General features: G+C 47.0%; 1 protein-coding gene across 1 annotated transcript; it reads right to left on the reverse strand.

The window, feature by feature from the left end:
- Window positions 1–5,049: 5,049 nt before the first annotated feature.
- LOC125550862 (protein ACTIVITY OF BC1 COMPLEX KINASE 1, chloroplastic) lies at window positions 5,050–11,433 on the reverse strand. The gene is made up of 15 exons (XM_048713973.1): window positions 11,202–11,433; window positions 10,302–10,636; window positions 10,011–10,217; window positions 9,813–9,902; window positions 9,547–9,693; window positions 8,829–8,993; window positions 7,660–7,800; window positions 7,382–7,561; window positions 6,870–7,065; window positions 6,481–6,608; window positions 6,314–6,385; window positions 5,978–6,090; window positions 5,750–5,897; window positions 5,548–5,617; window positions 5,050–5,450 (listed from the first exon to the last, which is right to left on the reverse strand). Exons 1-15 carry the CDS (start codon window positions 11,401–11,403, stop codon window positions 5,380–5,382), a joined length of 2,265 nt encoding a protein of 754 aa, XP_048569930.1. The 5' UTR covers window positions 11,404–11,433; the 3' UTR covers window positions 5,050–5,379.
- Window positions 11,434–13,938: the final 2,505 nt, after the last annotated feature.

Below are 13,938 nucleotides of genomic sequence, written 5' to 3' on the forward strand. Positions count from 1 at the left end.
GGCGGGACCATCTTCGCCATCACCGCCGCGGCGTCGCGCCGTCTCTCGGGTAGCGCTCGGGGGCTCGACTTCGACCTGCCCCCGGAGCGGCCGCGCGGGACGGCGCGTCCTCGTCGTCGGCCTCGCCGCCTTCGTCATCACCACCATTGCGACGCCGACCGTCCGTCCGCGTGCGCATCGCGCGCGGGGCCTCGCTTCAGTCGGCTGCATCCGTCCGCACGCCGCTTGCGTCCACTCCCCTCCGCGCTACGCTTTGCTCCGGCCGAAACGGGCGTTCACTACTCCATATATCATCTATGCTAGCTAGCTAGATGTGAGTCAAACAAAGGTCAAACCATGACCATACACTTCCAAAACACAGAAATAGATTCACTCAGACACAAGCCAGATAATCCCCATACATGCCTCAGACACCGGCCGTACAATACTCAGACCACGCCCATTCTGTTTGTGCTTTTGAGTACCAGCGGCTGAGCACCCATGCCCGTGGCTCCTACCCGCGGCCACGCGACGGCTTCGGGCGTCGCTAGCATCCGCCTCGGCTGCGCCCCCAGGCAACCCATCCGTGAGCCACTCGTCCTTCGCGCCCGTACATGTCCGTGCGGGTTCCTCCTGCTCCGGCCCGTCATGCCGGCCACACCGCGCCTTGGCCGGCTGGGCTCTGCTCGACCCCAGCCCCGCGCACGCTGGCTCCGCCTGCCCCGCATCGTCCATGCGGCGCCGCTGCTCGGGCCCCTCCCAGCCGCTTTACGGCGTCCGCCTCACCTTGCGCCGCCCCGGGACCCAGAACTCGGGACCCGTCGCCGCTCCCACGCCCGGGCGGTTCCCCTGCGCGGCCATCGGCTGCCTCCTTCAGGTCCGGCCGCCTCCCGCGCGCTTGATAGCATGGCCGCCTTCGCGTGGCTGCTCCCGCCCATGGATCGCCGCCCCGTGCTGGCCGCCTCCCGCGCACCGCCTTCTCGTCTGCAGCCGGGGCCTCCCCTGCTCCGCGCAGGCACTGGCCGCCCGCCAGCTTGCTGCGTCCGACTCCGCTAGCCACTCTGGCTCTGGCCGGCTCCCACCTTCTCCCGCGTCCGCCTCATCCCGACGCACCTTCGCCCGCGCCGGCTGGCCACCCGCCCGCGCCTGCTGGCCGCGGTTCGGATCCCGCGCCTCCGGCCGCGTCGGCCCCTTGCACCTCCAGACGCATGCCTCCGCGCCTCGCCCTCCCGCCGCCTGCACCGCTCCCGCACCCGGCCACCGGGTCGCCCAGCACCGACTTCACCCCGCCAGTCGGCCTCCGCATCCGGCGTCGACTCCACCTTGCCGGGACCCCTCGCCGCTGCGCCCCGCGTCAGTCCGACTCCTTCTCCGGCACCCGCGCCCGGCAACCCGGCCGCATGCTGTCCCCGCCTCACCTTCGCCCTGCGCCTGCCATCTCCCCGCGCCTGGCCGCGTCGCCGTTGCCCCGCTTGCCGGCCCCGCCCGCTTCCTGGCTGGACGGCTCGCCGCCCCCACGCTGGCTCCGCCCGCATCCCGGCCTCCTGCGCTGGCCGGCTCCGCCAGACGACCCGGCCTGCTGGCTTCCCCGGCGACCCGGCCTGCCGGCTCCCCCGCAACCCGGACGCCGGCCTCTGGCGCGACTCGGCCGTTGGCTTCCGCCGCGTCCCGCTCCTACCGGCTCATCAGGCAGAGAATAAAAAGAATGAAGAGAAGAAAAGTCAAGCCAGTGGCTGAAAAGAAAAAAAAAGGTGACCAGGTGGGATGGGCCGGCTGTCCGAGAGGCTGGCTGGGACAAAAAAATGTGTGTGTGCATCCGGCTTGCCCAGATCCGGCTGAAGAAAATGTCGGATGCCCACGGCCGACTGGCAAGAAAAAAAATGTGTGTGTGCGTCCAACCGCTGGCTGCCTGTCCGGCTGCAAAGAGCCCGACTGCTGTGTTGGGGTCCGCCCATCCGGCCGGCTGAAGAAGAAGACGAAGTAGTTGCCGGAAGATCCGGCCCGACTGCTCAGCAGTCGGCCCGAATCTCGGGGGCTACACCAAGCGGGTGCGCTGACGCGCCCCCGTGAAGAAGAAGACGAAGTAGTTGCCGGAAGATCCGGCCCGACTGCTCAGCAGTCGGCCCGAATCTCGGGGGCTACACCCAGCGGGTGCGCTGACGCGCTCCCGCGATGAAGAAGACAAAGTAGTTGCCGGGAGATCCGGCCCGACTGCTCAGCAGTCGGCCCGAATCTCGGGGGCTACACCCAGCGGGTGCGCTGGCGCGCCCCCGCGAAGATTGTAGACAAGAGAAGAGTTCTGTCCGGCTCCCCCAGCCGGCAGAAAAGAAGAAAAGGGCGTCGCAAGACGCCTCGCCGCCTGGCCGGTCGAGCCTGACCGGCCGGGACCCCCTTCGTGCACCCGGGGGCTCGAGGGCCACACCCAGCGGGTGCGCCGACGCGCTCCGCAAGCGCCGAGCCGCGCCGGCTGTCTTCAACAACCGCGACTACACAAAAATCAATGTGAGCTCCTCGCCCGCATATTTTTGCATCACGCAAGCATGGATAACCCCGAGCGATTCTTGGGTGCTATCTCCGCATTTTTTATTACAGTCGCATCACTGTTCGCCCCGCGCCAGCCAGAGTTGGCCCGGGGGCTGGCCGCTTGGCCTGAGACGTTAGTTCCCGCAGACGGCTTAGTAGCGTGCGCAGTACCAAAGGCTCACTCTTAGTCACAGACCGCAGAGCGGCTGTCCGGCTAGCAAGGGTGAATGCTGAAGGCCACCCATGCAAAAAACGTCCGGGAAGAAAAACGGCTCGGGCGACCCGGCCGTTTTCCTTTACAAGTATCTACTCGTTGAATCTGCTCCTAGACTCTTGAGTATTGTACACTCCACTTCGCGGCCCACTCTTAACCACAGACCGCAGAGCGGCTGTTCGGCAAGTAAGAGCACAAGCCAAAAAACGGAGGGAACATGAAAAAGATTAAGGGGGCTCGGACGAAACCGAGTCGGCACCCTCCGCATAAAACTTGCAATGCTAAAAGCAAACATTTGATATATCCTCATGGACTAACTTTGTCTTTTTTCATGATCATTTACATGAACACTCGCCAAAAAACCTCCGCCCAACTTTGCCAAGTTGCCCGGAGGCTTGGGGGCTACTGTCGGAGTAATCGACCACGGGTACCCCGAGGACGGCAAGACGATATTTCAAGACATCAGGGCTAGCAAAGCCCCTCAGTCCGACTGCGCCAGCCAGCCGGCTGCCGACTGCGCCAACCAGCCGGCTGCCGACTGCGCCAACAACCACACCAGAGAGCTCTGCCCGGCCGACTGCAACGACCAACCGGCTGCCAACTGCAGCCCGACCCGACACCGACAAGACCCCGACGAGACGGCCATACCACGGACAAGACAACCATACCGCGACGTCATCTACAGTGTACCGTGTCCCCTGGATACTGATTTATAAAGTACCCTAGGGGACAAGCATGACATGCACCATGCCTAGGCCATGCCACTACATAGCTTGGTTTGTAAGCTACCCAAGGTAGTTTACAACCAACGCTACCACCACCCATGCCTACCTCACACTATAAAAGCTAGCTCCATCCATAAGGAGACACATGGACTCTCTCTCTCACACACACACACGGCTAAGTGCCATTCGGCCACTAGAGCTTGCATGCTCATCCGGCCACCCGCATATATACGAGGCCAGATGCCTATGGCACTGACCTCAGATACAGCTCTAGGAGCAGCTCTGTACCAAATATACCAGATACACTCAGACATGCAGCAGTAGGAGTATTATCTCTACAGAGAGCTCCGAAGCTGGGTAAACCACCGCGTGCTACTCGCATACCCGCTCCCGGTCCTATTAGTAGCAGTCTTACCCACACACTAAACCCTTGTGGCATCTGTCGACTCGCAAGCCCCCCGTGAGAATACCACGACAGATGGGTTGGATGCAGCAGCTAACCACTGCGACTTTAATCTCCCCAATTAATAGCACGTTTTGAGTTGAGAAAAGAGCGATGTGATTGGCTTTCTATGTGGTTCAGTTTTCCTCCTACCCCAAATCTTTACATGCGTAGGTTGCCATGCATCTCCTTAGATGAACACTTGAACGACGGGATTATATTTCTTGATTATAAACAAAAAGGAATGACATTCAATTGGAGCAATAGCGGATGCTATTGCAGTAGCGCTATTATGGACGCAATAGCGGACACTATTACTATGAACCTAACAACACATCTATCTTGTGCACTCTCTCACTACCTAAAAAAGTTACACATCGGCCCCTTGCACCCTCTCATTACCTAAAAAAGAAGCAACACGTCGGTCTCGTGCACTCTTTCACTACCTAAAAGACGTTACACATTAGTCCCTTGCATCCTCTCACTACCTAAAATAAAGTTACATATCAGTCCTTGCACCGTCTGACTATCTAAAAAAGAAGCGTTAACATGTGACATTGTAGTACTCCCTTTGTTTCTAAATATAATTCTTTTTAGATATTCAATACAAACTACATACGGATGTATATAAAGATATTTTAGAGCGTAAATTCACTCATTTTGCTCCGTATGTAGTCCTTTATTGGAATCTTTAAAAAGACTTATATTTAGGAACAAAGGGAGTATCAATATAGTATATACAACAACCAACATAAGTACTTTCGCAAAAAAAAAAACCAACATAAGTAACTTTTCCATATAGTATATGTTTATTAGTAGATAACACAAAATCAAGCACAATACACACACACACACACACACACACACACACACACACACCCACACACATAAACTTCATATTTTCCACGCGCCACCAATTTTTATCTTTATGAATCCTAACTACACCAACAACGCTGCGTGTCCAACCCTTCTAGTATGACATGTAGGGGCAAGCAGAGAGTAATCCTGGTGAGGATTTCCCGGTGCACCAAACTGGTCTAAATTGGTACAGGTTCGAGATTGGCCGGCATCTCTACCAATTTCACAGATTAGAAGGTCATGGTTCGAGCCGGACACGGGCCCTACGAGTTCAAGCCAAAGAAGATACCCATGCGCACACCAAGAAATCGTATACAAATCAGCATACCCCTTTGCATATATACTACAGTACGTACTACTTACTATACAAAAACAAAACTACTACTATATCTATATGCTGTTTTTGTTCCAGAATTACTATTACAAACTCCAGTTATATACAAGTCCGTGTTCCACTATACAAGTGGCATGTGCAGGTCGAGCACGAGCAAATCTTGCTATACAGGAGTGCCCCACCAAAGAATAGGGGAAGAATCTTGTCTATCTATCTATATCTCTATTTGCAGATTAACTCGAGGTAAGTTGCTTGCTGTTCCTAACTAGCAGGTCTCCGCTTGCTGTCCAGCGTTTTGGCTGGGTTAGTTTTGGCGATCTGACAGAACAGAATCACTCCACGAAAGCATGAAATCGCGTGCGACCGATGGCAAATCTGCACAGGAGAGTACGGGAGAAATGTGAATCGCTAAGCAGGGAGAAATGTTTCCACGAACGACAAGAGCATGAAAAACAGAGTTTGATTGACTTACCTTGGAGAACCTCAAGAGCAACTGAAGGTATATCTATCTGATCTTCCACCAGTTTGTATACATCAACAAGCTGCAAAAGAGAGAAACAGGGTTGCGGTGATCCATCGTCGAGAAATTTAAATCTTATATATGGTTCGTGGCCGTAGTGATAAGTGCATTTGATCCCTTGAATCAAGATTGACCAGTTTATGTAGAATAGTACCTCGTCTACGTGCAACCTGGAGTCCTCAGTGAAAGCCATTACAAGTTGTCTCCTGATCCCAGAATCGATAAGGAACAGCCGTGCTCCATCTTTTATTGTGTCAGTGAGATCCAGTTTCTTCTCCAGTTTTTGACTCGACACAGTTTGCCTGCAGTACGAAAGATCAGAATACTTGCAGGAACAGCTAGACAGATACAGCATGACAGAAACAGTGGGTTCAATACTCACAGGCTATTGCTCTTCAGTGCAGGATTGGTACTCATCTTTGACACATTTTCCTTGGCAAGAACTATAAGGTTTTCTAGTCGTTTCCACTGGAACAATCCATCTTTGAATAACACCTGGTGTGGAAATGGTGATAATATCTCAGAAATGTTATAGACAACAACAGTGGCTTTCTTCTACTAATGCCTGCGTATTCGAAAAAATAAAAGCTTGCTGTTTTTCTCTGTACCCGTGTACCGATGCTTCATTGCACATTTACGGCTCACATAGTGATGTATTATATGGCAGAAACAACCAATGAGCGTCATGTTAAGAGGGTTCTTAGAAATTAAAACATACCTGTATCAGCCGTTCACGGAGAGCAGGATTTGGATCTGTCAAAAGACGGTTTGCTATATACGGATATGCAACCTAAATATTAAGAAACATACAGTGAAGAGCATAAGTAACCAAACAAATGTACAGTATTGTTCTCATAAGCACTGAAAAGGTAGCAAATGTCATACCTCAAGGAACTTAAATTCAGGCTTGAGAGTAAAGCAAATTCCTTCTTGCGTCAACAAAGAGCGAATGACCAAAGAAAATCTTTCTGGGATGCGGATAGGGTAATTGTACACGAGCTGATTAAACTTCCCTGTAATTTTCAATTTCATTCATTAGTAAAAAGTATATCTGAATACATGGAGCAGTGTTACACTAAGAATTCATCATTAGGGGAAGCAAAACAATAAAGAAAGTTTCAACATGTGTGAGCAACCGCAAGGGATGCATTCAAAAAGTATCATGGATTAACGATCAAGAACACCCACCCCCAACAAACATGTAAACTGACAAGATATCAAGCAAATATATATACATTTATGAGCAGAATGAAAATTTAGAAAATAGGGATTACCAGTCACACTCCTGAAATTGAAGTCTGCCAAGCCTTTTCCAGCTGAGTTTTGCCAAATAGCTTCCAGAGCTGGGATAATTGGGGAAACATCTGTTCCACTAGCAAGAAAACCAAGCCTTGTGAAGTCATTTGCCATTTCTGCATAGTCTTCATTTACAGCATGAACTACAGCATCAATCAGGATTTCTTTGTTTTGCTGCATATACGAGAAACAACGGCAATAAAACATATGTAAGCAATTTCTTGATCTGCCAATGCAGTAAATCACAAGAATGCATTCACAATAAGGGCATCATTTTTTGTGGTGTTAGCAGATTGCAGAACTATAAGTAGCCGACGTACATTTTGACCACCTAAGTGAAAAGTTTTTCACACTAAAGAATCATTGGTAGTAGGGCATGCATGATATATTATTAATTATATATTCACAGGCAAGCAACAATAAGAATCCAATCAATTGCAACTGTAAAGACAAATTCTGCTACTACCAAACAACCAAAAAAAAATCAGACCTGGCTAAGGACGGCAACATTGCCAAAGTCGACGTAAGCAATACGGCCATCTCGCATCGCAAAAACATTTCCAGGATGTGGATCTCCATGGAAAAGGCCAAATTCAAGCAACTGGCGCAGTGCTGCACTCACTCCAACTGTGAGAAAGCCTTCTACATCAATCCCAGCTTCTTTTATAGCCTGAGGGAATAAATTGAAAACTCAATGATGCTACAAATTTTAAATGAACTAATCCACATTAGAAATAAGTAAAAGTTAATATGATGAATTCTACAAACCTGCGGATCAGTGCATCTGATTCCATCTATCCATTCCATCACCAAAACACGAGAACCTGAAAACTTATTATATACTAGAGGGATCTTCACAGTTGGATCATTCTTAAAATTTACTATGAAGTCCTCGATGTTTCTAGCTTCCTGATTGCGCAGAAAAGGAAGGCCGTCAACTCCCATTCAGACATTCATCACCAAATAAACATGAAACATAAAATCTGTGTTGCTGGAATGAAAAGACCTATAGTATCTTAATGACACATAGATAAAAGGTTGCAATACCTCCATGCAAGGAAATAAGAAGGTTGTGATACTGCACTCGTTAAGCCTCCGGTCATTAAATTAATTAAGATTTCCTATTTGCTGCGCTCGTGCATTGTGGGTACGGTACAAACAGTGAACTTAAAAAAATTGCTGAACAATTGGTTGGTTATTGCACTGAAAGGCCGCATTGATCAGAACATACAAGCTACTGTCGTCTCCTCCAGAAAACAACAAGCAACCAGATCCATTTATACTTACAAGTTCGCCACATCAGAGTGGGTTTAGTGCTAAATGTGCCATCTGAAGCATTTGTCATATTTTCCATTCATTGGGTACATCCAAAATTATAATTTGTCGCTTTGTTAGTGAAAACAGTGAAAGATCATGATTATGATGTCAATAAAAAGAGTATTAGTAGATTAACCATTCTGTGTGCTACCGACATCTATTCATGTGCCAATATTTTCTTCAAATATGCACGCACCATTTGTATGACTCAACAAATCTATAAATATTAAGGCACTAAAAATTCTGATCATCTTTTAACAACTCAAAAAAAGGCATCCCATAACTATTCTCCAAATTAAACAAAACATATGCTTCTGTAATAGTCATACACAATACATCACTACTCATTTTATTTTTGCGGAAATACATCACTACTGATGAGAAGTTACTTTTGATTTCGAAGTGTTAGAAGAGGTTCATGTACCTTTGAGCCATTTAGGAAACAGAACATCTTTAACTATTGAAGGCACAAGTGTTCACATATATACATGGTTACTTAATTTTAAAATATCTGAAGATATCAACTTAAAACCCCAGCTGAAACGTGCAGGCATGAACCTAGTGATTCATTACTCTGTAACTTAACATCGACGGGAAGAAGGCACAAAGAAAATACTTACAAGAGTGTAATCAAGTTCTTCCAAAAGTTTTTCACCGAATTCATCAACAATAAGCTCTGCATTGCAGCCTAGTTTTTGAAGGCTAATCCCATTCAAAAAGGAAGCCAGCGTGCGGAAAAGGAACAGATCTCGGAATATTATTGGCTCAATCCCTGGCCTCTGAACCTGTGGTATGATTGAAATCAAAGAGATAAGCATAAATAAACTCATTCCGTTTACAAGTCAAAAATATGATTTAAAAATTTAGCAAAAAGTAAAAGACAATCGTGGTAGTTATTAAGTTTCATGCAGCAACTACTAGGGCAATCCACATACACCTCAACACCCCCTCTCACGTGCAGCTCAATAAGGCCTAAACATGGACACAAATAGGGCAGGGCATATTTTAATATTTAAATCCCAAGATCCCAGACTTGAACCCAAGACCTTTGGGGTCTGATATGATATTAAGTTTCATGCACCAACCAGTGGAACCAAAAATCCAACCTGACAGAGAAGGTTGGGCAATCCACATATACTTCACTATCAACATCTGGACATTCTACTGGAGCATATGTTAGCATTTAGTTCATGAATGATGCAGCTATAAAGGATACAAATTTTATCAGGGAGAAGGAGGTAGACTATGTTTATAGTCAAAGAACCCCACTAAATGGTGCATCAAGTCACAAACGTCAGAGTATCTCAAGTAAGAAAAGAAAGTGAAAGGAACACGAACCTTGATAGCAACATCCTCGCCGGTTTCTCTTAGTGTGGCACGGTAGACTTGGCCCAGACTTGCAGCTGCTATTGTCTCTGATGAAATTTTGCTGAATAGTTGTTCTAGAGGCTGGCCAAGTTCCTCCTCAATTATGGAAAAGGCCACCTACCAGGTATACAGCAATAAGCAACGCTTAGTTAATCATCCTGATTTCATCGGCCTTAACCCAATACGTGTCCACTGTCCAGAACAATTTGTAAAAATATTCTATTGCAACCATGTACCTGGTTAGCAAATGGAGGAACGTCATCTTGTAGGATACACAGTTCGCTCATATAATCCTCACGAATAATATCAGGCCTGTTAGCTAGAACCTGAAAAAATAATGTAACTAAACAATGTTGGAATTGTAAGACACAACAGATAGCACAAGTGAAATCTTTTTTTCGATGAGATTTATCAGAAAGTGAAAAGAATATAACCTGTCCTGCTTTTATGAATGATGGCCCGAGATCACATAAAAGATTGCGGAGCTGGCGGGCACGGAACGGAACGATTTCTTCATCCCGTCCAACCAAGTAGTCATACACCAGAGATGACCAATAAAAGCCTAGTTTCCAAATGATCTCCACCCCCCGACTAGCGAGGGATAGTACAGAGCCACTTGATCCCAAGACTTTACTCCTGACCTATCAATTATGGAAATGGGCATAGTTAAAACCAAATTTCAGCAAACCAACCTTGTAAACACAAATGCTCGTAGTGCACAATACCATTTCCGGGGAGTACTTTCGGAAAGGCATGCAGACACCACGCTCGATATCAAGTTGCTCCAGTGCACTGTTGGGCTTTTTGCTGGGCATGCCTTTCGCAGCTGCACCATTAGTTTGCGTGGGTAGGGTCCGAGAAGAGAGCAGGGCATTAGTTGATGCAGCATTGATGACATAGAGTGAAGATCGCTTTGTCCTTTTGGAAATACAGGATCTTGAACCGGCATATCGAGTATATGGCACTGGACGGCTAGACGTTGATATACTGGGGCGATGCGGTGAAATAGATACAGAAGCTGTGCAGAGCTCCATGCTGAAAGAGCTATAAGCGATGATGCCTGCGGAAGGCAGGAAGCTGCATCAGTTATACTTCAATTCCTACCTAAGCAACACAAGTAACAGCCCTACTTACTTTAGCCTACAAAAACGTCTTATATTTTGGTACAGAGGTAGTAAATTTCAACTGGGAACCAGAGTTCCGAAGGTCATATCCTCTGCTGTATTTTTTTAGATATAGGGAGAAAGCAATTCTAATCAACCCAAACTGGTAAACACACAAACCCCAAGTTTCTAACCTAGGTTAGATATGCAGTCCCCAATCACAAGAGAATTTCCCCCATGCTATCTCACATGTTACAGAAGCCAATAATAATCTCAGGGCAGCGGAAAATTTGGGGAAACGACTGTTGACCAAAGCTAGCCAACCAAATCAAACCCACATAAACAGACCAAAAAGCTGCTATGATACTATGGACCTAATTCTACACGCGCGCACACAAATCCCCGCTCTCAGATGGTCCTAGAAACAACCACCACGAACCCGCGAAGCCAGGGCAGAACCCAGGCGAGGAACGGCTGCGAGAAGACGACACCGCAAGAATCGGCGGGGGTTCGGAGCCTCACCTCGTCTTCCGGCGAACTCGCGCCGTGGGGTTCGGGATTCGGTGAGCCCTCCGAGGCGAGCCGGGGCGGTTGTGTGCCGGCTCCTTGTTTCGATTTGGGCGGGGAAGAAGCGCGTGCTCTTTTGTGGTGCCGAGCCAACCGTGGCAGCGGTTCTGACGGGCACAATGGTGAGAGAGTGTAGATAGCTGCTCACGGTGGCCATCCAATGTTAAGCGCTAGCTGCCTAGCACGGCCACGTCGGCTCTCGAGGTGTGTCGCCAAACTGGAAACTTTGCTGTCCACAAGTACGGAACGTGGTCGTCTGTCCACGGAAATTTGCCAAAATTGGGGGAATATAAGATGAAGGAAAACAGCTAGCAACCAGGACGTTTTGCGAACTAAGCATCGCTCACATGGTTAGGTTTCTAGACTTGACATTGATGATTGTCCTTTTCTAAAATTATTTCAGGCCTTTTGATGATATGCGTTTAGTGAAAGAAGACATTGTCATGGACTATAAAGGCATATTTATTTTCCATTGTATGGATCGTTATAATTCCTGGCTAGTTAATGGCTTCGTTAATTTAAAGTCGGGTTCTTCTTAAACCTTCGTTTCAGAAAAAAGGCATCTATGACGATTTGTTCATAAAGATAAATGTCTCTATGCATGTATGAGTGATGTGTTAAAAAAATCAAGACGTCTTGAATGCAACCAGATGACACGACGAGATATACGACAATGAATTTCATAGTTATTGAAGATAAACATCAAAGGACCACCCCCGTGAAAATAACATCAAAGGAACACCTGCCTTGATGCCAAGAATGATGAACGGTGACACGACCCAATTATTAATCTTCCTAGTAACTATCTTCAATTCAAAAGAAAATATCTTATCCTCCTCAATTTTTGAAAAAATAAACTACTACCTCCGAAGTGAGAGAAAGCTTAGGCCTTGTTTCAGGAAAAAGAAACAACTCATGAAAAAAATAGCAAATGATATAATTTTAATTAGATAGAGGACATCAAGTAACTTCGCCGGTCCCAAACCCGGGTAAAAGAGGAGGATTATGATAGACTTGGCAAACCAACGTAAAAACTAGTCAGTCCCATGGGTATGGAACCCATTTGAGCGAAAGTAATACTAGGATGGGTGACCTCCTGGGAAGTCCTCGTGAAAGGGTTTCATATCTAAGGGTTGTGATAGGCTTGACGAGCCAACGTAAAAACTAGCCAGTCATTTGGGTATGAAACCCATTTGGCCGAGGGTAGTACTAGGATGGGTCACCTTCTGGGAAGTCCTCGTGAAAGGGTTTCATATCTAGCCTATCCCAACTTGTTTGGGACAAAAGGCTTAGTAAGTAGTAGAGGACATCATGTCCAATAAACTAACGCAAACACGAACAACAAAGTCCTTTCATAGAACAAATAGTTACTCGACCTCATCAAGAAACTATTTCCTCATCAGATTTGCATCTTTCGTCATGATTCATGATTTTATTAACAAAAAATTTGCACTTAAAAATCCCGCTGCAATGCGGGGGCAATCGCGCCGCAATTCTATAGTGAGTCGTTGTTGTTCGACTGCAAATGCACTGACAACAAAACTGGCGGTAGCTAATTATCTACTCTTGTCAAAACTCAAAACTGGCGAGTGGTGCAGAAGATCTGATAATACCGACTCAAAGGTGAGTGATCTACCAGGGATCCATATGTTGTACTGTACATCACTAATTTGGAGAGCCAAAACGTGAGAATGTGCGCAATTTCCAGCATCGTGAGCTCGATCATTAGACACTTGTGTTGCAACTGCTTGTTCAAGTTATTGGTCAATTTCACTATCATCACAAAGGCCGAAACAACGTACATCACTAGCACCACCCCTACCAATACTCTAACATGAAGCATAAGCGCGACACTGATGGAGAGCATGAAGAGGATTTCCTCCATAATCACACCATTTTGAACAAGAACGGAAAATAATTAGATGCGACCAAAATGAAGTTGAAGTGATCAAGGCTTGAGGTGCCAAAACAAAAAATATCACCATAAAAGAACTTGAGTTGGTGGAAGTTTAAACAACTTTGTTACTACATCATTGCACACAACCAGCGCATGTCAGATTAATGATCATAATTCACCAACGACAATGAAATTGTGTTCTTCAACCACTTCAATGGAATTCTCGGAACAATGTAGACAAATCAAAGAGTGATGAGTTTAAAATCTGTGGGTCTTTGTGCAACCATGGCTTTGCATGAGATTAAGGGGATGTTTGGTTCGTGACTAACTTAGCCAAAGATTGCCACAACTAAGGTTAGGCAAGTTTGACCAACTTAGTTGAGTGTTTGGTTCAAGCCACACCTTAGGCAAGCCACACTTGAGCCCCACATGGCATACACACAAAAAGTGTGGCAATATTTCTTTAGGCTTGCCAACTTGTGGCTCTCATTTTGATGAACTAACCTTAGGCAAGCTTGGCAAAAAAATGTGGCAAAGTGTGGCAATACTAGTCTTAGAACCAAACAAGCCCTGACTGTCCACTAAATGAAGAGGAATTTTGGAATGCAATAAATGGCCTACCTTCACACAAAGCCCCGAGACCAGATGGTTTTGTTAGGGTGTTCTTCTTTAGACAGTGCTTAGAGGTTATCATTTTATCAAAGCTGATTTCAGAGTGGTGATGGAGAGATTACATAGCATCACTAGCTTGAACCTATGACTATATAACACAAATATATCATTCTGATACCTAAG

This window comes from Triticum urartu, chromosome 4 (assembly GCF_003073215.2).
Source record: "Triticum urartu cultivar G1812 chromosome 4, Tu2.1, whole genome shotgun sequence".
Lineage (NCBI taxonomy): Eukaryota > Viridiplantae > Streptophyta > Magnoliopsida > Poales > Poaceae > Triticum > Triticum urartu.

Bases quoted from the DNA above. Each gene is read 5' to 3' on its own strand.
- LOC125550862 (XM_048713973.1), bottom strand. From the start codon at position 11,403: ATGGCCACCGTGAGCAGCTATCTACACTCTCTCACCATTGTGCCCGTC. The intron at 10,218-10,301 runs GTATTGTGCACT...CATAATTGATAG, and splicing joins GAAAGTACTCCCCGGAAATG to GTCAGGAGTAAAGTCTTGGG. The intron at 7,066-7,381 runs GTCTGATTTTTT...TCGTATATGCAG, and splicing joins ATGTTGCCGTCCTTAGCCAG to CAAAACAAAGAAATCCTGAT.